Below are 23,787 nucleotides of genomic sequence, written 5' to 3' on the forward strand. Positions count from 1 at the left end.
TCCTGACAGCTCCATGTTTATAATGTACATTACAGCTTGTTTTTAAGCAAAGCATGGGTTCTCTTGCTCACCTATCTCTGTGGAATAATGTATACGTAATAGAGCTGCATTTCTGTCCCTAATCTGTGTTCAAGTACCATAGGAAAATGTTGCCTGCAGCTTCCACAGAAAACAGTGGCTTTTTCTGTCTTCCTGTCTTGGCAGGAAATCTCACAAGTCATATCTTTTCCTCCTACAGTTGATTCCTCAGATTTCCTCGCTGGCCTGGTTTACAACAGTGGTGCCCCTAGTGCTGGTGCTGGCTGTATCGGGAGTCAAGGATGCCATCGATGATTTTGTAAGATCTATATTACTGACCTGTACTTTGGAGTTTGCCTGTGATTCTTCAGCACAGTGACAAAAGCAAATCACTTAAAACAAAGCAAGCTAGTGGCAGGCAGCTGGAGAACTGGTCTGTGGCCAAGATGGGGTCTGAGACTAGATCCCCAAATCTATCATTTTTTACCTAAAAAAGGAAATAGAATTTCCAAATCACTGAGCACACCAACAGCTGCATTTACTTTCTTTGAAACCACTCATTGTGTCTGAAAATGTGGTCACTGATAGGTATGTCTGTACACATTCATGAAAGTCTGATCTTAGTCTTCTACTTTGGAGAACTCATCCTCTGCCACCTAGCTGCAAAGCAGGTGGATAAAAACATGTGGTAGGAAGTAAGCTTCCATGTGGGACTTTTCAAACTTGTCCAGCTTTGGCAGTCTGCTCCCATCAGAGCTAATGGTCAAAGTCCCATTGACTTCATTGGGGTAATGTTAGAGCTGAGTTTGGCATCTGATTTTCTCTCATAATTAAAATAATTTTGATGCTCTGTGGAGACTTATTTCAACTTTGCAAGTAGGGGAGTGAGAGGTGGTGAGGTGCTCTCCCAGGAAGCAATGCTGGAACATCTGTGGCCACTTTCCATGTCAGAGCAGAAGAATGGATTTCTCTGTTGTGTTGGCAAAACCAACACCAGCTGAGTCAAGACTGTGCTAAGTGGCATACAAGGCTCTACTCTCCTTCTGCCCTCCCAGAGCGAGCCCTGTGTTGCCTGCTGCTCTTTGTAGCCCAGTTATGCCTTATGTTACTAGTGTAAATATGGGGTGGACTATGACTCAGTTGTAACTAATCTGCCGGACCCTTTCAAGCCAGCTGTGTGAAAACCTAAAACGTTAATGAACTACAGCTCTTGTGCACTTGTTTTCTTGGAAATACCTTTTAACATACTGATCAAATTTTCAGAATCGCCACAAAAGCGACAAGCACGTCAACAACCGCCCAGTCCAGGTCCTGATCAATGGCACGTAAGTCCTTTTTCTTTTGCTGCAATGTTGACTGGGAAGAGCACTTTATTAATAATATATATATTTATGTGTGATTTCCAAGGATCACTAAACAATTTAAAATTTAATTGCCTTTCACACCATTAATTCACTGTGCAGTTCTGGACTGTGTCTGGTTAACGGCTCCAAGGCACAGTACCACAGTCTGTACAGACGTCATGGCTGTGACTTTGCACTGACAAAAGGCAAGCTCTCTGTCTTCCAGGGTATATATATGTTTCAATGAGTGATACTTTGAGACCACTGCTTTATTTTATGCCTGACCCCAGAAGTGACAGATCTAATGAAAGGGTCCCTGCCCGTGGCAGAGGGATTGGAACTAGATGGTCTTTAAGGTCCCTTCCAACCAAAACCATTCTATGATTCTATGACAATCAAGGTTATCTTCCTATATCCACTTATATTCACAGCATTTATTTCTGCATTAGGCAAAACCAGGCATTATCAACAAAGTATTTTAAATAGAGAAGCAGGAATAGCTTCCTTATACATGCCGTAATACTTTGAGTGTGTATAACAGTTCAGACTTAGATGTACTGGAAGCCCTTCAGCTGTGTGCTTTGGACATCGTACTGCTAGCACTGTCCTTTCCTGCAGAAAAAATAGCAGAGGCTTTGGCTTTTGTGGGAGACAGATGTGCTGTTTACTTGAGGCTCCATGGAGCTGAACTGTGTGCGGGACACAGCTGTAGACAGCTGTGAGGTCTCTAGTGACTTTTTTTTTCTGTGCTATAGATAGCAGTATGTTGTGCAAACTCAGATGATCAGTTAAGAATATAACTTGAAACCAAAGAACAGGAACATACTTTTTGTGCTTTCTACTAAGTAAAAAATTTTGTAGTTTCCTGTGTATTAGTTACTGTGTCTAGAAAACATACATTGAAATGGAAATCTTCTAATGTTTTGCCTTTGTTCACAAACTGGAAGCCATAGGTACTGCCCAACTCTGGCCAACACTGAAAACACAAGGCTGAGCTGAACTCAAGCTTGTATACCTGGTCCTGTTTTGATACAGCTCTTGATACTTCTCCCCTCACTATTAGGCACATGTAAGCAAAGCATCTGCATTGACCTTCCTGACAGCCAAGCCCACACAGAGTCAGATCTCTTGTTCTGGCCCTTAGTAGCACATAGAAAAACTAACCCAACTGGCAATTATCCCAGGTGTTTGTAAAGTCTGTTATGCAAAGCAGAGAGTTTTTGCCAGAGAGAATGTAAGCTGTTTAGAAGAAAGAAGGGACTAGTCAGTCATAGAATTGTAGAATAGTTAGGGTTGGAAAGGACCTTAAGATCATCTAATTCCAACCCCCCTGCCATGGGCAGGGACACCTCACAATTAAACCATCTCACCCAAGGCTCTGTCCAACCTGGCCTTGAACACTGCCAGGGATGGAGCATTCACAACCTCCCTGGGCAACCCATTCCAGTGCCTCACCACCCTCACAGTAAAGAACTTCTTCCTTATATCCAATCTAAACTTCCCCTGTTTAAGTTTTAACCCATTACCCCTTGTCCTATCACTACAGTCCCTAATGAAGAGTCCCTCCCCAGCATCCCTATAGGCCCCCTTCAGATACTGGAAGGCTGCTATGAGGGTCTCCACTCAGCCTTCTCTTCTCCAGGCTGAAGAGCAGCGCACACATTGCTATTGTGGCCTACAGTCTGGCTTCAGGAGCCAAGCTGAGTATCCTGTGTTCCCTAAGTAGTATTTGCTTTATGTGCCTACTTACTAGGACCTGTCTTGCAGGTTAAAGGATGAAAAATGGATGAATGTCCAAGTGGGGGATATAATAAAACTAGAAAACAACAACTTTGTGACGGTGAGTACAGCTTTTCTCCATCCTGCTCTCAGTCAGTCTCTGTAAATCTCTGTAATTACTCTCACCACTCAAAAGAAAATTAGTCAGTGGTGATGATAACTGCCTCGGAGACCTGCAGTGTGCAGAAACCGCAAGTAGCATTGCAGTGACATGCCTTCTGACCATGTGAATTCATGCCCAGTCTGTCTGTCTGTGTTCAGGCTGATCTACTGTTACTGTCAAGCAGTGAGCCACACAGCCTGACGTACATCGAGACAGCTGAATTGGATGGGTAAGTAAGCCTGGCTCTTGAGTGCAACCACTACTATCAGTGCAAGATCAAATCTCTGGTGACCCTGGGTGCTGCAGGCTTACCTGCAATATCTCTGGTAGCACACATTTCCTAATACATAGGATAAACTTTGGGTAGGTATCTTGAAAAATAACATCTTCTGGTGGATACTTTTGGCCCCTTTCAGTGCAAATACCGTGTGAGGAGGGGACTTTATCATAATTTCTTCTAACACAGAGAGTTAGTTAGAAACCTGTTCCTGCATATCACCGATCACTGGCAGAAGCTTTCTGTTTCTTGTATTTGCCCCTTAGTCTTTTCTCTTAGCTGGATTATCCTGGTGAGATAATCACAATGAATACCTCCAGTAATCTCCTTTGGACCATAATATTATAATATTAATGCGTGCACACTGCAAAGGCTTCCAATCATTGCTTGCTCCAGGGCATAACTGGCCAAAAGGCAGAGAGCTGCAACTGATTTATATAGAGCTCTATTAATTTATATAAACTGGAGCTGACCATCTTTATGGCCCAATTTACATTACCTTTTCTGCATTGCCTGGACCTAGCATCAGCTTGAAGAACTAAACAAGACCACAGATATCAAAAGTTGTGTCTCTCCTAGGACTCTACAGATACCCCTCTGGATTTTCCCTATCTGATTTCTGCTGAAAAGGAGCTTGTAGTTCCTGGCAGATGATTTGTGAACACTGAACAAATGCTGTGTTTCTTTGACATTGCATTTCAAACTTCCCAGCTACTCAGTTTCAGGATCCAGGATCAGAATACCGTAGGAGAAGATTCAGAGCTCTCCTATATGCTCAGATACCTCAGGATTCAGTGTGGTGTGAGTGGCAGGATGGACAGGGAGACAGATGCTCAGGGAGCTGAGATGCCTGGTCTTGTATTTGTGAAAAAGAGAAGACAGAGCCACCCTTTTTGGCACCATGGTACCATGTTCAGAATTCCTCTGGACCACCTGTCTTTGCCACTGAAAAAGACAATTACATCCTTTAGCCGCATAAAACAGGTACATGGTGGCATGGTCCCATCAGATGTCTCGGGAAGAAGGCAGTCCTCAAGAACAGAAAGTAGCTCTCGGGGAGCTTTCAGTTCACTTATGACTTTTCAGCTCATGTTTCTGTCTCATGTTATTTGTTACAGTGAAACAAACCTGAAGGTGAAGCAGGCATTGACAGTCACTGCAGAGCTTGGAGAAGATCTTCAGAAACTGACAGAGTTCAATGGTGAGTCTATATAGAAAGTTCATTTTCCAGAAGGTCTGCAGAAAACACCAGATTCCAAACAGTTCTTGGGAGTGCTGCTTCCTGCTGGGACTCCTCTGCAGGAAACTAAATGTAGTCTGTACAACAGATACCAACAGCATATGTAGAGAAAGAGGTCCATCTTTGCTTGCAGGTCTCAGTGCTGGGCATGGCTATAACCTGAAACTGCATTTGTGGCTATTTGTCTTCTGGCTGCACACTTTTCTCTATCATTTCTCTGTACATGTTGAAACTGCCCACCTTGAACCTCAGTAGAAGAGTTCCTGTAGTTGCACAGTGGAAACTGTATTCCCAAAACTTCATGCTTGATCTCAAATAATTTCATACTGCACTTTTATATTGATGCAGCAATGCTGATTCATCAATTACATTTAAATTCTGAGCAGGGGCACTTCCCAGACACTGTGCAGATCTGAGGACTAACTCTGTGCACCCACGACAGACGACTGCTTTCCAGCCTGATGCCTCACCTTGCCAGCATTTCTCTTCTTTCTCAATGCCACAATAAAGACTGCATTTTGAGATATTTAAAGACAAGCAGTGCAGATGTGGTTAATGGGCAATGTGTCCTTTCTTAGCACTGTTTTGTATATCAAAGTAGGACAGGACAGGACAGGACAGGACAGGACAGGACAGGACAGGACAGGACAGGATAGGATAGGATAGGATAGGATAGGATAGGATAGGATAGGATAGGATAGGATAGGATAGAAGGGGATGGGATGGGATGGGGTGGGATGGGATGGGATGGGATGGGATGGGATGGGATGGGATGGGATGGGATGGGATGGGATAGGGCGGGATGGGATAGGGTGGAATGGGACAGGATGGGATAGAACAGAATGTTTCAGTTGGAAGGGACCTGCAAAGATCATCCAGTCCACCTGCCTGACAAATTCAGGGCTGATGAAAAGTTTATGTTGTTAAGGGCATTGTCCAAATACTTCTTAAACACTGACAGGTCTGGGGCATCAACCACCTCTCTAGGAAACCTGTTCCAGTGTTTGACCCACCTCTCAGTAAAGAAATGCTTCCTAATGTTCAGTCTGAACCTCCCATGGCACACCTTTGAACCATTCCCACACATCCTGTCACTGGATACCAGGAAATATATAGCAGCACATACACAGAAAGAAGCCAGACCTGTTTAAAACAGAATGCTCCATGCTCACACATCATCTGTCTGCAGAGAGAGGATGGGGGAACAGTCCAAGTGGTGTTAGTCATGCTCTGCAGTGCCCTGGCTTAGATACAAGGGCACAATTATGGGAAGAGCAAGTATGGAATGGGTGGAGTGAGTGCTGCTGTCCTTGGAACATCTCAAGGACTGCAGGATCTCAGGAAATACTTTTAGATAAAAAGCAAGAATAATTTTTTTTTAAATTATTTTTGAAATAACCAGGTGATTCCAGGACACGTGGTGGGGACTGTTTATGGTGAAATCATGCAAAGGCTTTTCTTATGCCTTCTACATTGAGGTTTTACACAATGGTGTGCATGGTCTCAGCTGAGTGTCAGCTCAGTAAATCAGAATTTCTCTAAAGTGACAGCTGAGTTTCTGAGTGTTGAAGGTCTTGAGAAAGATGGTCTTACAGGTGCAGTTAGATGCTTTAGGTTAATAGTGTCATGGTTTAAGTCCGGTCTGTAATTCAGAACCACGTAGTCGCTCGCTCGCTCCCCCACTTCCTTCCCCCCCTAACTCCTGGAGGGATGGGGAGGAGAATGTAAAGAATGTAACTCCCATGGCTGAGATAAGAGCCGTCCAGTAACTGAGGTATAACACAAACCACTACTGCTGCCACCAATAATGATAATGATAAGGGAAATAACAAGGGAAGAGAATACAACCACTCACCACCCGCCGACCAGTACCCAGCCCGACCAAGCAGTGATCGAGCCCTTCTGGGTAACTGCCCCCAGTTTATATAGTGGGTATGACATGCTGTGGTGTGGAATACCTCTTTGGTTAGTTTGGGTCAGGGGTCCTGTCTTTGCTTCCTCCCGGTTTCCCCTCCTCCCTAGCAGAGCATGAGGCTCAGAAAGTCTTTGGTCAGACTAAACATTACTGAGCACCAACTAAAAACATCGGTGTTATCAGCGCTGTTCTCAGGCTGAAATTCAAAACCACAGCACTGCACCAGCTCCTAAGAAGGAGAAAAAATGACTGCTACTGCTGAACGCAGGACAAACAGAGTGGTATGCCTTCATTATTTTTTTAAGGTGCTGCACTGTCAATTTGTAAGCAAAATCTTTAGCTTCAGTAATTTTTCAAACATTTTTTTGCATAATGCTTATCTAAGGGTACATCTTGAAAGTACGTAATGAAAAAAATGTTTCGAAATCTTTTGGAAAATGAAAACCTTTATTATCAGGTATTTATTTATCCTGTAAGTCTCTATTTTAGTTGTTTTGTAAGTAAAAGTGGCCTCTTCACAATACTTACACTGAGTAAAATGTTTCCCAGGATTATTTATGTTTAGCAGAGTACTGGGAAGAGTGCCTGGAATCATACCCAACAGTGCATTTCCCTTAGCAAACGTCTGCAGAAGTATTTAAATATTTATGTAACTCTTTATCTAATTATTTCTTAAGACAGGAAGAGAGGAAAGGGTTGAACAGCTAATACAGGCACTCAGTGGAATGCTTAATGTGAGTTGTGATCTTTGCTGACACTGTGATGGTTCAGATAAGGAAGATGCTTGCAAGGCACTGAACTTCTTTATTTGATTTTGGGAACTGGGACATGAGAAAGGAAAAAATACTTTCCAGTTACCTACTGCTTATCACATGTAGAACTGGTGGTCCTTAACACTTTTAGGTGAAATGCATTCCAGATTCTTTCTTGCTGTTCATGGGAGGAAGAGACATGAGGCATGGTACCTTGCTGAGGTACCTTCAGCTGCAGGTTGCCTGGGGGCAATGCAGGTATTTTGGGTGAATCTCCAGAGCTTCTCACTTTTTTATGACTAATGTAATAATCAGGATCTCTTCTGATAAAAAATCAGCATATCAGTAACCCAGACTCAGCTACTTACTGGAAAGCAGACATAGATGTTGACACACAAGGTACTTGCATGGGGATTGTCCCACAGCTGGGATTAGGAGATGTACAGTCTTCCTGGTGGGGGATCACACCAAGGGCTTGGTTCACCAACCTGTTGTTGTGCTGTGCTTCAGGTTGCACCGCAAAGACTGTTTCATCTGTGCTTTTCAAAGGGTTGCAAGGGCTGCAGTGGGACAGGCCTGGTTACTATAGACTTCTAGGAATGATGGAGCACAGATCTGATTGCTGTTGGATTAGCTAAGTGATAAAACAGAAGACCAGCATAGTCATTAGTATGAGCTCTGATGTCACAGCTGTCCCTGAACTTACTTATCACTTCATCTTTCACGTCTGATGATTTGTCTGAGCTAGGGTAGACCTACTTCTCTATGGAAAGAACATCCATTCTTGATTTCAAAATCTGCAACAGTGGAGACTACCACAACACTTAAAGTTGTATTTTTCTTCTGGACTTCTCTAGGTTTTGTTTCCAGTCTCTTGAGCCTGGTGTGTTTTCCCTGAGAACAGCTGGAAGAGCTGTATTCTCTGCAAATGCTAATCCTCATGCAGATATTTGCAGCCTGAGTTCAAAATAACTTTAATGTTTCTGCTGATTAACTGAACAGATTGAACTCTTAGATTCCCTTTCAATAGGCATATTTGTATTTTCTAGTTCTTTTCAATACATACATAGGGCTCTGGTTTGAATCATTAGATATCAGATGTAAATATTGATTTGAATAATATTTTTTGTACCAAAGTGCCTGTGTTTACAATATTGTGTGAAAATGTTTTATTACAAGAAATAAATATAAAGCATGGAGATAGAAACATGGTCTCCAATCACTTACAGCATCAGATACATTGCCAAAGAAGGTAGCAGTATTTTTTTCATTTGCCTCTGGGAGTTAAGTTATAAAGCAGGTGAAACAATAAAAAAAAATAAAGTGAGCAGAGGCACCTCACTTAATTACTCTTATGCAGCATTCAGGCTATGACTTTTCTCACTTGGACTCCCGCATAGAATCATAGAATCATAGAATAGTTAGGGTTGGAAAGGACCTTAAGATCATCTAGTTCCAGCCCCCCCGCCATGGGCAGGGACACCTCACACTAAAAAGTTTTAAAGAAAATGCAATAGGAATTATGTGAGGTTAACACTTTTAGTTAAAGTTATCCAGTGATATCCCACCACTATGAACTTGCTGGGAAAGGACTAAAAGTGCATTGCTGGATCAACATTTCTTCTCATCCACAAGAAACTGTAGAAACTTTGTTTTGGTATTCTACCAGTAAAATATTGCCATGTTAAAAGAATAGGATAATTCCAAATTCATTGTGATCCTTTAAATTATGACATGAATATGAGGAAGAAGCAATATGCCAAAGCATCAGTAAATACAAGATGGAAATGGTAGGGTCAGGAGTGGACTGCAGCTACCGTGTGAGATTTGGAACAGCTGAGAATGCAGTATTGACTGATATCTTTCTGGACCAAGATTTCCATCTTTGTCTGTACCTTCTTTTTATAGGTGAAGTAAAATGTGAGGCACCAAATAACAAACTGGATAAGTTCACAGGAACTCTTACTCTTCGAGGAGAGAAGTATGCCCTGGACAATGAGAAGATGTTGCTGAGGGGCTGCATTATTAGGAACACAGAATGGTGCTTTGGCCTTGTGATTTATGCTGGTAAGTAGTAAAAATCAATATGTGAATTGCAGAGCACAGCAGGAGTAGTAGGGAAGTATATCGCACCCAGCAAACACGAAGGAACCAGGTATTTTCCTCTTTAGGAATTAGGTTTCTACCAGGTACAAGAAAAAAAGCAAAACAAAACATGAGATCCCTTGGCTCAACTCTAGGCTGGAAATTGTGCATATTACAGGGGATTTTAATCTGACTTTTTTATAATGATCTATAAGAGAAAACTGGATTAAAAATGCTACATTACAACATCCAATTGATTAAGTATTTAAGGAAGCAGAAGTAGTCTTTTATTTCAGAAATGCATGCTGCAAAGTACTTGAGAGAAATCTTGGTCCATCAGCTTGAAAAAAATAAAAGAATTAAATCTGTTTAAGAATTAAAGCTGAATTATATCAGCCTTTGCTAGCACACAGTGGGCCAACTGGAACTTTTCTTTCCCCCCACACTTGTTACAAACTTTTCACTCTTAACTGTTATTTGATTAAAAAAATCCCTATCATTTCTATATGATTGTAATCCATACTGGGATATCAGTTATCAATAATATTATTGTAGACCATTAGATCTATGCTTTTTACAAGCATAAACCTTCTATTGTTTCTCTACTGCTGTAGACATGTGAGATGGTGTATAATATGTCACCAATAACAGAGCATTGTCAGGTATTATGTGAAAAGTAATTAAACCTGAAAGGGAGGATTGACTGCTGAAAGAAGAGAGCAGGGTCAGAATCCAGAATTAATGGCTATATGTGACTCTTCATACAATCTAAGGCAAATGACCTAACCTTCTTTGCCTAAGTTTCCCACCAGCACTGTAAGCTGTATGTACCTGCTTTCAAGAAAGCTGTGATGGGTAGTGATGCTGTAAAGTACACGGGGGTCTCAGAAGGAATCAGCTTTATAACAGCTAAGCTTTATTACTAAAATTAAGGGTGTGTTTCATCTCCAGGGCCAGACACCAAACTAATGCAGAACAGTGGAAAAACAACTTTTAAACGGACAAGCATTGATCGGCTCATGAATGTCCTTGTGTTACTGGTAAGTCTGATTTATGTATCTTCATTTCTTCAGATGTATTCACAATTTCGAGGTGCTCCACCTGTTTTTCCACACAAATGAGGAAATATCAAAAGTGACTAATGATAAAAAGAAAAATTATGCAGTAATTTGTTAGCAGCCTGAGTTCTGCAGCACCTCTGCCAGCCCATCTTGGAAAGCAAGGCTGTTACATTGGCAGCATTGAGGACCTTCTGAGCTTGTAATTTACTCTGATTTTCCTTGTTCTGCATTTTTTGTGAGAATCATTTTGAAGACTCCAAATGCCTTCTTTCTCTAGTAGTTCTGTCATGTTCTATTTAAATGAACATTAGCAGTTCTCCCTCTTCCACCTGATTTCTTGGCATCTCTGCTGACACCTGCACAGGACTTGGTAATTGAATTTGTTAATTTACATGATGTAGCTCTGACTTAACACATTATGATAAAATAATAGACATGGTCTCATTAATACTCAAAAACTGGTGTTTTTAGCAGCTGGGAAATTTGAGAACGCTAATCTTACATAGCAGGCACTCTCCTCAAACTGGAAAACAGATCTGATTTGAGGGGAAAACTTGTCAGTGGTTTTAACAAATGGCAGAGAAATGGAGTAGAAGAAAACTGAATAGGGAATTTGGAATTTAGTGTTTGAATATGATTTGCCAAATCTCCTTTCACAAGTCAAGAGTCCCACCCAGAGATTCCAGTCTGCTTGGCCTCACTTCATGAACACAAACAAGATGAATTTACCTCCTGGCTCTGTTTAAAAAACTGAGCAAGTTGCAGCCAATTGCATCAGCCTCTGCCTGGGTTCTTGGGCTCTGATGGAGCTAAGGGTGTGTTTTTCTGCTTTACGCATTTTAAGACACCTAACATTTTGGTGTCTGAGTAAAGCTCTGTCCTACCCTCAGCACCAGGCTCTTTGCACGCCCAAGGGAATATGGCATCAGGTCCTTCCAGCTCTTTGGGTGTTGAAGGTCACAAAGCATGGTCATAAAAAGAGGCAGTATATTTTGCTCTTGAGTTTAGAAATATAAAGCTGCCACCACTTGCTATAAATAGCTTATTTTAAGTGTAATGAAACTTGTTCCACATTAACACAGACAAAGCTGTTTTGTGGCTAATTGTTGATAGAACTCCCAGGCCCAAAGCCGTATTTAAGCCGGGCTCACCAAAGAAGTCCTGGTTAAATGTTGTCCTGGTCTATCCCAACAAGGGTTAATGAGTGAATCTTTCCAGATGGCAACCATTGATGTTTGGAAGTGTTTCTCAGTGATCTAAGAGAGAAGTGAATGCTCCTCCACTGGGAAAGCACTAGTCATCTCCAGGAATTCTTTTTCTTCCAGAACCTGGTTTTCAGGAGGCCTGGGGGAGCACGTTTTCAGAGAAATAGGGATGTCACTTTCATCTCTTAAATAACTTTGTGCTTCAACACGAAGTGCCAGTAAAAAACCTGGGACAGTCCAACAGGAAATGTTTGTTGAAAGTCAGCTCCTTTACAAAAATCCTACCCAGTCCTGCAGAGGATTTTTTGCAGGCAGTGCATGGGCAGGACCAAGAGAGGGATGATGCTCATGCTGGGAAAACCCATGACCAGGCACAAGCCTATGATCAGGGCTTTTTTCACATCCTTCTCTTGCAGGGCTGTGGTTATGATTACAACACCCTGCACGCAGTTGTTTCTCCACACAGAAATTAATCTCCAGGGCCACTGTCAACTGCTCAGTTTTTTGCAGTTGTCTCAAACAGTACGTTAGTGAACTTTGTGTAAGCATGATTATTGCACGCGAGTTGAGTGTGCCGGATGATTTGGCACGCCAAATATATATAAACCAAAATGTACATAAAGCAAGTGCGCCTGTAGGCAAGATCTGCTGTGATACGGGATAGTTCAGCTGCTGTCTTGCCCTATATGTATTTCTGTTGCTGAATCACACATTGAATTTCATACGTGTACTGTGATATTCTACAAACTGAAAATTTTTAGCCTGTAGGGCAGTGTGGAATCATTCAGGGTACAGTAGTAAGATCTTCTAATTAACTTCTTTTACAAGAAATTTACAGACAAGTTCTGCAGAGAGAAGTAACAGTTTTTACTTGACCAACAGAAGTATCTATTAAAATAGATAGAAATGGTAGGAAAAACTATGATACATAGTATGGTTGTCGTGGTTTAAACCCAGTCAGGTAATTCGTTCGCTCACTTCCCCCCCTTTCTTGCCCTCCCCCTGCTCTCGGAGGGACGGAGAGGAGAATCGAAAAGAATGCAACTCCCACGGGTTGAGATAAGAACAGTTTAGTAACTAAGGTATAACACAAATCACTACTGCTACCACCAATGATAATAATGATAAAGGAAATAACAAGGGAACAGAATACAACACCTCAGCACCAGCTGACCGATAACTCGCCCCCCTCAGCCCGACCAAGCACCGACCGATACCTCCTCCAACCCTGCAGTCTCCCAGCCCTTCCGGCTAACTCCCAGTTACATCCTGGGCATGACGTGCTGTGGTATGGAATACCTCTTTGGTCAGTTTGGCTCAGGTGTCCTGTCTCTGCTTCCTCTCAGCTTCCCCTCCTCCCTGGCAGAGCATGAGGCTCACAAAGTCCTTGGCCAAACCAAAACATCATTGTTATCAGCTCTGTTCCTGAGCCGAAAGTCAAAACACTGCACTGCACCAGCTACCAAGGAGGAGAAACATGACTGCTACTGCTGAACCCAGGACAATGGTACACAGTACCTGGAGGACCAGGTAAGGTCCTCCAGGCAGTTTCTATTACCAAGTTGCAGCCAGATATTTGAGGACCCACAGCTCAACTCTATTGAGATTGGATGTTCTGAAGCTATCTGCCCATGAGCACCTTGTTTAGGTGTCAACTTCGGACTTAAATCCCATGCTGTTTGAGGTCTTGTGTTACCAGATTGCCAGACTCTGCACTGTGTAATTTTGTCCTTGAAATAAAAGTGTCATAACTTCGCTGGTTTTCTTCTTTCAACCCTATGAACATTTTCCTGTGATTCATGCTGTCCAATCCAATTTCATAAAGGTCTTCTGATTAACCTGTATGTAATAAATTCCTTGTTTCTAAAATGCAATGTTTCCTTTTTTGTTAATTTTTTTGCTTGTTTTTTTTCACAGATCTTTGCATTTCTAGCACTGATGTGTCTTATTCTGGCCATTGGCAATGGCATTTGGGAGTATGATAAAGGCTACTACTTCCAAGTCTACCTGCCATGGGCAGAAGGTGTCAACTCTGCCTCCTACTCGGGCTTCCTCATGTTCTGGTCATATGTGATCATACTAAACACAGTGGTGCCCATTTCACTCTATGTCAGGTATGTGCTAGGAGCTCCTTTCATGTTTCATCTTAGAATTTAGACATTTAGCTTTTTGCCCTAGTTGGGAGCAGCATTTTCCCTAAACACAAATGCAACCTCATTGTGGATGACAGCACACAACTACAGCAACGCTTTTCTTATTTCTGCTGCTTTGGAGGTCTGTAATAGGGTTGGAGAGGGGAGAGAAGTGAGTCCTGAAAGAGAAGATGGTTTTACATTTAAAGGGTAGGTGTAGGTTTAGGATGCTATAGGAGTAAGTCTGAAACCTGTGGTTAGCGTCTTGCTCTCTCCCACTTGCACTGCCAGAACAAAGTGAATGCCATGTTTTTTGCAGTGGTTGTAGGGCTTGTGTGAGGAGTGGATTGCCAGGTAAGTACGTGAAATCAGGTTGAGAATCCATAGTACTTGGTGCTACGTGAGCAGAGTGAATGCTGCCACTTCCTGGAGGATATAGTGCTATGTTGGTTATTGCAGATAAGCAAGTAGTAGTAAAGAGCAGGCAATGTGTCCATGATGCTCTCAAAACTTGACTGTAGGGTGTAGGCTAACTAGACCGGTGTAGTTTATCATTGGACCTAACTCTTCAGACAACTTTGCTACTAAGACTTTCTTTTGTTTTGGTAAATATGAGGAATTAATCCCGTTTCAGGTCAGTATGTCAGCACCAAAGTGTAAATTCATGTAATCTGCAAGCTGATGTGTCTTCTTGGTTGTACTGAGCTACACAATGATTTGCTTGTTGTAGAGCTCTGTGTTGTTTGAGCTGTGGCTCTGCTCATCCCCCAGCCCTGGGGTCAGCCCAGCTCGGAGCCCTGCTGGAAACCAACCCCATCTAAGCATCACTCCCAAAACTGCACCTAGTGAAACCCATTGCTCCTGCCTTGTTTCTCAGTCTGGAAACTTCAGAAACTCTTCAAATACATTTGTAAGATGTTGCTTTAGAAATAAGGAATTCGCTATAAACCTAACAGATCATTTCAGCGTGACATGCTTCATCATTGCATATAAATTGCATGGCTACAAGCCATTTAAAGACAACCTGATGAGTACACCCTGTCATTACTTTCAAAACTGTCTTCTAATCGCAGTTGTTAATGGTCATGCTGAAGATAGTGTCCCTTAAACTAATCAATATTCCATCACCTTCTCTTTCTGTTTCACCAGTGTAGAGATCATACGCTTGGGTAACAGTTTCTACATTGACTGGGACCGTAAAATGTATTATCCACCGAAGGACACACCGGCTCAGGCCCGTACCACTACACTCAATGAAGAGCTGGGGCAGATCAAGTACATCTTCTCAGATAAAACAGGAACTCTCACTCAGAACATCATGTGTTTCAATAAGTGCTCCATCAACGGCAAATCCTATGGTATGTCGTCTATCCATCTTATTCTCCAAGTTTTATTCTGTTGTGTGCCTCTTTGTTCACAGAGACTAAGTGTGATATCTAGAAGAGAGTGTCTTGAAAGAAGCTGCAGTGATCAAGCGAAGGGCTGACCATCAATTACATCACTTGCGTATCTTAATAACCATTTTCTTATCCCTTGTTTCTCCTTCTTACCACCTTTTTACCTCCCTTTTTCTGCCCCAGTAGCATCCGAACTAAAGAACTAGCACCTCATTACTTTTTCCTCATTGGTCCCAGTTTTACTAGATCTGTACTCAGATTTGGTTTTTTTTCTGATATGACTACCTAGGTAACAGCCTTTTATGGTACTGTTGACATGGTTACCCAGGTATTGCTAAGCTCAAAAAGCATAAAGGGGAGTAACTAACTCCCCCTTAACCACTTGTGAAATCAGCCATTCCTCAAGGGGTTATCTGCAAATTTTGTCAGCCTCTCACACTATCATCTCTTACATTCAGCAATTTCTCAGGTCATGAGGAGAGGTTTTCCACATCCCGTTCAGGAAGCTGAACCTTTGGTCAATGGCCTTGTCCTTTGGTTTTAAGCCCTGACATACTTCACCTACCAGAGAGAGAAAAGTTTGTAGGGAGCTGGAAAAAATGGGAAACAAAAATTCTTAGTTCTGTTAGATCCTAACAGAAAATGACTTAGAATGGCTCCCACATTGTATGGCCCCGGGCAGTTTTCTTCATACTGCTCAAGAAGTGCTAACAATTCGCAATCTGACTAATTGGCTATCACCATTAAATTCCTCAAGAGAAATTAGTCACATCTTATTCAGAGATTGATGCTTGTTTTGCCTGTGTCAGACCGACTGATGACTAGTGTACCAGAAAGCATGTCTTTTTTTCCTCAGTGCTATCAGCTAGCCTAATAAAAGAAGTCGTTTCTTCCTATAAATCTTGTTTTGTGTGTATATTTGGAGACCAGCATATCTCTAACATCACTACTATGCTAGCCAACATTAGTGCTGCTAAACAGTCTGAAAATACTGTCTGTTCCTTCATACGTTCTCAGTTGATGTTTCCAAAGCGGATGTCACCACTAGGATAGATATAGGGATGGGATTCAAGAAATGAATGGCAAATATTTAGAGGGCAGAAGGTCTACTGCATATAGTTTTTTAAATGCTTAGCTTCTTCTTAGGAATGTGCTTTGAAGCTGCTACTCACAGGCATATGGGAAAGCCATGCCAGAAAGTATGAGTTAGTCCTGCTGCCATGGAAGGTACACCGGAAGGTTGAGCTTCCTATTGGGAATGAGGTGTCCAAAAGCTTCTTAGTTACAATTCTCAGGGAATCAACTGATGTGCAGGTCTCAGGAGATATGACTTCTCTCTGTAGATGAGTTTCTTCTACACTCTCAGGGCCTTTGTGAAGAAGTACAAGTACCTACAATTGACTTTGGTCACATTTGAGGTTGCTCATGCAGATATGGATCTATCATTCATGCAATTCCCTGCATTTTAGACTTACTTCAATGCAGCGTTGAATCTGGCTGGGCTGAGCAGAGTCCAAATCTTCCAGGTGAAATTATTCTTCAGGTAAAAGAAGTTCCATTAGTGTTTTCTGTAGATTACATGTCTTCCATTTCTGTGACCGGATCATCAGTTCAGGGAAAATGCACCTTGCTACCTAGACACATGAAGAATGGGCTCTGTAGTTGTTCAGGGACTGTTGTAAACCCAATAAGATCCAGGAGCTGGACTTTGTCTCAGGGAAGGTACAAGAGAAGACATTCCCTGAAAGCACCTTCATTTCCCACCTAGCATTACATCCTTTCTGGGTTCAGCTTGAGCCAAGTGTTCTTTACCCAAATGCCAGTCATTTTTATAGTAACTGCTTTGATGAATCGTATCAATCAGTTTCTATGTTAATCCATGACATAGCACAGAGACTGACTGATGCTTGAAACACAGTCTCCAGTGACTATGTCAAGATATTTACACTTACTGAAGCTTTTCAATTAGATACTAGCTTCAACACACTTTGACCAATTTTTGTTGTAGAGAAGCTCAGAGACTACACTCACCTGGAATTTGCGTCTATAACCTGTCTTTCTTGATTGCAGGTGATGTGTACGATATGTCTGGGCAAAGGATAGAAATAAATGAGGTAAGTGCTAAAGTGCTATCAGGATCTGAGCTTTCACTGAACCTGCTGCCTGCCTAAGTGCTAATGGACACAACCTACACAGGCATAGTTCATGCTCTTGACCCTCCAAGAACTGATGCTCTTGACCCTGACAACAGGGATGTGTGTTATTATGGATGTCAGAGGATTGCCAGCATTACATTCCCTTCTAATGTCATTCAAACCTGCAGGCTGGGTAGCCTGAGTGCCCACTGTTCCCTTAGCTTCACACGACACCCTTGTGCATGCACAATTCCTCTTGAATATTTGCCCTTTGATGTTTGTTGGAAACTTGAACATTGGTGAATTTTATTATCCTTGGCAGTTAATTAAAGCTTTTGTTGGGAATCAGTGAGTTTAGTTCATGTTGCTAACAAGTTAACTGTCAAATTGCCCCTATGTCTGGGCATTGGGAAGTTTGAAAATAAGTGACTTTTCCGTTTCTCTCTGGCCCCTGCTTGCTGGCACAAACCCACATGTCTTGGATTTCTAAAATGTCTGAAAACTGCAGTAATCCAAGTAACAAACGTCAAGATGATGATGAAAATCCCACTCCTTATTCCAGTGCTTCATTTCCAGGCCATTTAAACCTTAAATTACTCAGTGAAATTGCCCATTTGTGCTGAGCTCTGTGCCTCCAGACTACCCTTTCTCAGGCAGCAAAAGGCAAAGGGCTGACTTGCTTGGGGAGACATGCTTGTCTCCTGCCAACTGCCTGCCCAGCAGCTCCTCCTGCCCATGATACTCACGGGAGCAGAGCCCTGCTGCCCACATGGTGTGGCAGTACCTGGACCTTGCTGCATAGGGGAGTGTGCGTGGGATGGGTCTGTGATCTTGTGGTAAATCTCAGCTTGCAGAGGTCAAAAGGATGCCTCCCACCCTTGGAAACAATGAGCTCATAGGGGATGGGGTGAGAGCTGGAATTGTCCTGGGCAGGCTCGACAGTGCATTCCTCCATGACACATCATGCTGTGAGCTTCTGGCCATTTCTCCAGTATGTTCCCCCCTGCTTGTTTTCAGACTAAATGTGCAGTGCCTGCAGAGTTGAACATTCACATCACTTCTCTGTATAACTATTTTTTCTGTAACAGGATTTTTTCTTGCTTTGGTAGAACGAGGTGGAGAGCACAGCCTTTTGAATTGTTTTAAATTGGGCTTCCATGTTCCACTATCACAGGCAGCCATTGACATCAGGAGTATGATGCCTCCAAGCAGTCATGTGTTTAAGGCAGGCTTTTCTTTGCCATGAAAATCTTTTGTTGGGGAGTCTGTATCTGTAGGAGCATTTGCTCTTATACAGAGAGGCATCTTTACCTAACAAGATTCTTAGTCTCAGTGCTGCTCTGAAAGGCACCTCAGGTGTTTGTCCTCTCCTGTTATTCAGTAGCTTTCCAGTTACTTAGGCTCACCAATCTCTGTCATGAACAGCCCTGCAGGAGAGGGCCCTTTGTAAATATAAGGCAGAGAATGGGGTTACTGTGGGCAGGTATTGGCTTACAGACATATGAAAACTCGACAAATAACACTGAGCCATATTTTTGCAGAAGACAGAGAAGGTTGATTTCTCGTACAACCAGTTAGCTGACCCGAAGTTTGCATTCTATGACCATAGCCTGGTTGAAGCAGTGAAGCTGGGTGACATCCCAACACACAGGTTCTTCCGGCTACTCTCACTCTGTCACACTGTGATGCCAGAAGAGAAGAAGGAAGGTGAGGACTGTTGAAGACACCAGACTGAATGGTTATGTTCACCTTGCACCACAGTATGTCCTCTCTCCACAGAAGCTGTTACCGGTCCTTTTGGCTTCCTGATGATTTTCTGTAGTATATGGCTACACATAAATCAAAGTCTTTGGAGATGCCACATGGGAAGAGAAAGGACCGGGGTATCCATGCTCTGTGTGTTCCTGTAGTGGAGCTGACACTACTGCAAACACCACATCTCTGGAGTGTGGAAACTGCAGGTGCCACAGCTTCCCTGAGGTGGCATGTGGCTTGCTGCACTCTTTCTCTACTCTGTGCCAGGTCCCATAAAGTAAAGAACACAGAGTACCTATCTACTGGAGACTCAGTAGCTCCTACCACTCAGTGTTCCCACAGGTACTGAGTCAGCCTCCTGACATCCCAGACTGGGTAAAAACTGTGCTTTAAAGGCTAGAATCATTAATTGATACATATAAGCTGAAAAGACTGGTGAGACCGATATATGCAGATAGTTATACATGCTGGATAGAAGAATACATACGTAGTTGCATATGTAACCAGAAGGGGGTTAAACTCAAGGAAGTTGTCCTCTGAGAGATAATCTATTGGACTCCAAAGGGAGTGTTACACATCCCAGAAGAGCCTAAGGGCCTTCTTGCACTGGCCTGGTGGATGGGTTAATGGGACTTGATGGAGACATGTGGATTTAAAGTGTTTTTTTGTGCTGCACCTCTGGGGATAAACAGAAAAGCAAGGGGTTAACTGCTATATAATGTCTTTGATTCTGTATTTGTCTAGCCTCAGAAACAAGGCAGAAGCCACATAACATATTTCTTCTTGCATGTCAGGTAACTTGGTGTATCAGGCCCAATCCCCTGATGAGGGAGCCCTCGTCACTGCTGCCAGAAACTTTGGATTTGTATTCCGGGCTCGTACGCCAGAGACCATCACCATTGTGGAAATGGGAGAAACAAAAGTCTACAAACTCCTGGCTATTCTTGACTTCAACAATGTTCGCAAAAGAATGTCTGTTATTGGTATGTTCCCTTTGCTCCCTTCTTTTCTTTCTCACTTTTTAGGCTCTCATACCTAATTCTGCTGTGATGCTTTTTCCTCATTCAGAGTTCTTTCTGAATAAGATTTACTTCTGAGCTCCTCAGATGGGCTGCTTTGACCTTTCAATTACACAGCAATAGTGCTAGATAAAAACTTAGGCAGGTGGGGAACATCGTAACATTAGGGCAACAGTGATGGAACAGACTTCTACAAACTCTACGCTCTTTAACGTGTCTTTCTTCCCTCATTACAACACAGGAAAGGTCTGCTTTCTAATCAGCTTTAAAATTATAATCAAAATCTAAGAATGTGGGAAAGGAGAAAGCAAGGATGAGTAGAGAAGCACCCTTTCCTGGAAGGAAAATGCATGAATGATTCAAGAAATCTCATGTAGCTTTTATCAACCCTCCAGCACCCTCAGCTATCTCAGGAACTAGAATGTCATAACTTTAGGAAGAGAGTGGCGTTACCTTGACTGGCAGGAACAGTACGAGCTGCAGGATGAGTTCACTCGGAACAAATTGTTCTTGACTTTTGAATGCAGATGTCCAGCCTAAAGTGCTGCCTATAGCAAATGCATAGCTCAACCGAGCATCTGCTCAGATCAGTGTAATATGGGTACAGTTTTCTGTGCTGCTACAACTAGTGTGGACAGCAGTTGCATTATCTTCTTTTCTAAGCAAAGCTTGTCCAGATTCCTGGGAGTCTTTGTAAACCTGATGGAGTTTAGACACTCCTGAAAACCTTTCTTGTCTTGACAGAAGTGCTTTGAATCCTAAGTGCCTCCATCTGGGATCTGTCCCATTTCTTTTTCCCTTCCTCATAGTGCGGAGCCCAGAAGGTGACTTGACTTTGTACTGCAAGGGGGCTGACACCATTCTTTATGAACTGATTCATTCATCCTGCGACTCTCTAAAAGAAGAGACCACAGAACACCTGAACGTAAGTGTTTTCCTCCACAGTACCTCTCTGCATCTGACGGTTTCCTTTTCTCTGGATATGGAAATGTACTTTGTGTCGAGATAAAAAACAGGTTCCAGAAACAACACATAAGCACCAATTTTTTAATTGTGGAATGGAGAGGAAAATTAATGTATGAAGCCTTAGGTCTCAAATCAGTTGTCTAAGCATGGGCATCAGGTGCCATTTGAAGTGCTCCAGGACATCTGAATGGCACATACAATGCAGGGTGTTCAGAAGACCTGTATTTCTCTGGAGTAGCTAGAAGCCAGGCAGGATAACACATGAAATGAAACGACACAACTAAATTCCCTCTAAGTCTGCTGTTACACCATGTACACCCAATGCATGCCTTAGATTAGTGTAACTCAGGTGATCAGCAAAGTGCCACAGAGCTATTCACCTTCTTGTATACAACTGAGATTTGCAGTGATTGTGATCCAAGAGGTCTCAGTTAGAAGGGATCAGGTAGATGCTGGGACATATTCTCACTCACCTTCCGTTTTTCCTGATTATATAGCAGAATATTGACTGGGCAGCAAGAAAAATGCATCACTCAAAGTTTTGGCTTTTTACATTGTTGATGGTGTGCACTGGGAGGTGGTTACTCATGTAAAGGGATGCTTCGGCTGATATTTGCTCCCCCTTGTGAAGCCAGATCACGCTGGTACAGTGCAAAGCATGAAGTAACAGAAGGTTTTGCCAGAGGGGTTATGCAGTAGGAAAACCATCTCTGCTCACTGCCTGGGGAAGCCAGATAATGTTGCTGGCAAGGCAGAGGGCAGAGCGGAGCTGATGCACCTTTATGTCAAGCCTGGGGAAATACCTCAGTTTTCACAAATGGGTCTCTGTTATTCCAACACTGAAATCCATACCGTCAATCATACCTCCACAGAAAGCAGTTAGAAGGACTTGCTGAGAAGGACTTCTAGCAGTTAGAAGGACTGACTGTGCTCATGCTGTGGATTTCAGCCAGCATTTATACACTAAAAATTTTGAGCCCACGTCTAAAATTCAAGGGTGTGTTCAAGGATGTTTACTTAGCTTCCAGTGTTCTGAATCTTTTGTTGAGGAATATGAACCTGGAAAACAAGTGCCTGGTCAATGTAAAGCTTTAGAACCAGAAAGTAGGAAGGCCCTTTTGAATTTGCTCTTCATAAGGACCATGGATAGCAATGATAAAGTGGTCTGGAACTAGTCTTCAAAGAGTACCCCCTGGTTTGTAATCTAAGGTGTGATTTTTTTCAGCCGTCCTCTGAGACCTTAGGCAAGAAGCTTTTACAGATAGCTGCTTGCTTTCCAAGGGTCCTTTGTAAGCAGACTGTCTTTCTTTGACCAATTCTGCCCTACCACTGTGTCGCAGGAGTTTGCTGGTGAAGGTCTGAGGACACTCGTGGTGGCTTATAAAAACTTGGATGAAGAATACTTTCAGGACTGGATCAGGCGTCACCATGAAGCAAGCACTGCCTTGGAAGGACGGGAAGATAAACTGTCGGAGTTATACGAAGAGATTGAAAAAGACCTCATGGTTGGTGTTTCAGGGAATCTGGGCCAAGCCCTGGGGGAGGCAGTGAGGATGGTGGTTTGTCAATAAACTGCTCAGTATGACTTCAGTAAGCATTGCTCTGCAAACAGCTCAGTGGGTTGTGTGACAGGAGCAGTTAAGAATATGGCAGTCCTGGGTTTTCACTGGCACCTCCATCAGGAGCCTGTAAGCAGAGTGTCAGCCACCAGTGTAGGGGAATGGTTTTATTTTAACTCATGTGGGTGTCGGAGTAGCTTTCTCGTGATATAAGTGACATACCAGAGCCTGAGGGAGATGACGTGGACACAAATATTTCATAGATATGCTTTGTATGTGTGAATGGCTGATCTATTTATTTTCCTGTTTTTGAAATGGCAGGCAGTGAATAATCCCCAGTGCCCTTCCATTTCAGAGAATGTCTTCTTTGTTCTTGCAGCCCTGGGCAGGATGGGAAGATGATGTCCATGAACATGTTTGTGTCAATTTGGAATAGGGCTAAACTGTGATCTTCAAGTCATTCTTCTCTCCCTGAGTGTTGTTACATCTTTTTTAATGCCCTGGGGAGGTCTGCCTGTGTTTTAGAGCTGTGAATAATGAATGAAAAGGATGTGTGGGATCTAAGGGGAAGCAATTCAGTTTTTGCACTAGCAGCAGTGCTTTCCTGAAATCCTGGAAATCCAGGGAGCTGCACCTTTGCTCCTTCCATTAGCTGTATGCTCAGGATGCCAGCAAGGCCTGGGATGGGACTTCGATGGGACAAAGGAGCTGGATGGGACAAAGGACCTGGGACGGGACAAAGTCCCAAGCCTGGGACTTTGAACAACGTGGTCTAGTGGAAGGTGTCCCTGCCAGTGGCAGGGGGTTGAAACTAGGTGAGCTAGGTCCCATTCTAGGATTTCATGGAGAAGCAAGTGCGAGCTGAGGAAATGCTGACCTGCAGAACTCTTATAGTCCATGGGGCAGAGCCTGCTGCCCTTCTGGGTCCCAACAGAGTAATGGAAAATGCTGATCCTCCAGTCCAGACAATATATTGTGCAAATGTTCTATGGGTCATGTTCAAAGCATGAAGGACAAGGAGATTTAGGAGGTTAAGGGCGTCAGCT

At 42.9% G+C, this 23,787-nt stretch overlaps 1 protein-coding gene across 4 annotated transcripts in view; it reads left to right on the forward strand.

Moving 5' to 3' along the window:
• LOC130610964 (phospholipid-transporting ATPase FetA-like) overlaps window positions 1-23,787 on the forward strand; it is an 83,323-nt gene that overhangs the window by 43,121 nt on the left and 16,415 nt on the right. For all 4 annotated transcript variants that reach the window (XM_057431202.1, XM_057431203.1, XM_057431200.1 and 1 more), the window contains exons 5-18: window positions 239-337; window positions 1,282-1,343; window positions 3,129-3,201; window positions 3,402-3,472; window positions 4,639-4,721; window positions 9,336-9,494; window positions 10,464-10,552; window positions 13,696-13,892; window positions 15,060-15,268; window positions 17,378-17,421; window positions 18,984-19,149; window positions 19,992-20,180; window positions 21,026-21,141; window positions 22,523-22,687. In XM_057431202.1, the coding sequence (XP_057287185.1) occupies window positions 239-337; window positions 1,282-1,343; window positions 3,129-3,201; window positions 3,402-3,472; window positions 4,639-4,721; window positions 9,336-9,494; window positions 10,464-10,552; window positions 13,696-13,892; window positions 15,060-15,268; window positions 17,378-17,421; window positions 18,984-19,149; window positions 19,992-20,180; window positions 21,026-21,141; window positions 22,523-22,687 (1,722 nt within the window). The remainder of the gene's footprint in view (window positions 1-238; window positions 338-1,281; window positions 1,344-3,128; window positions 3,202-3,401; window positions 3,473-4,638; window positions 4,722-9,335; window positions 9,495-10,463; window positions 10,553-13,695; window positions 13,893-15,059; window positions 15,269-17,377; window positions 17,422-18,983; window positions 19,150-19,991; window positions 20,181-21,025; window positions 21,142-22,522; window positions 22,688-23,787) is intronic.

Source organism: Pezoporus wallicus, unplaced genomic scaffold (genome assembly GCF_028554395.1).
Source record: "Pezoporus wallicus isolate ANWC-B61680 ecotype Strahan unplaced genomic scaffold, APGP_CSIRO_Pwel_v1 contig_12129, whole genome shotgun sequence".
Lineage (NCBI taxonomy): Eukaryota > Metazoa > Chordata > Aves > Psittaciformes > Psittacidae > Pezoporus > Pezoporus wallicus.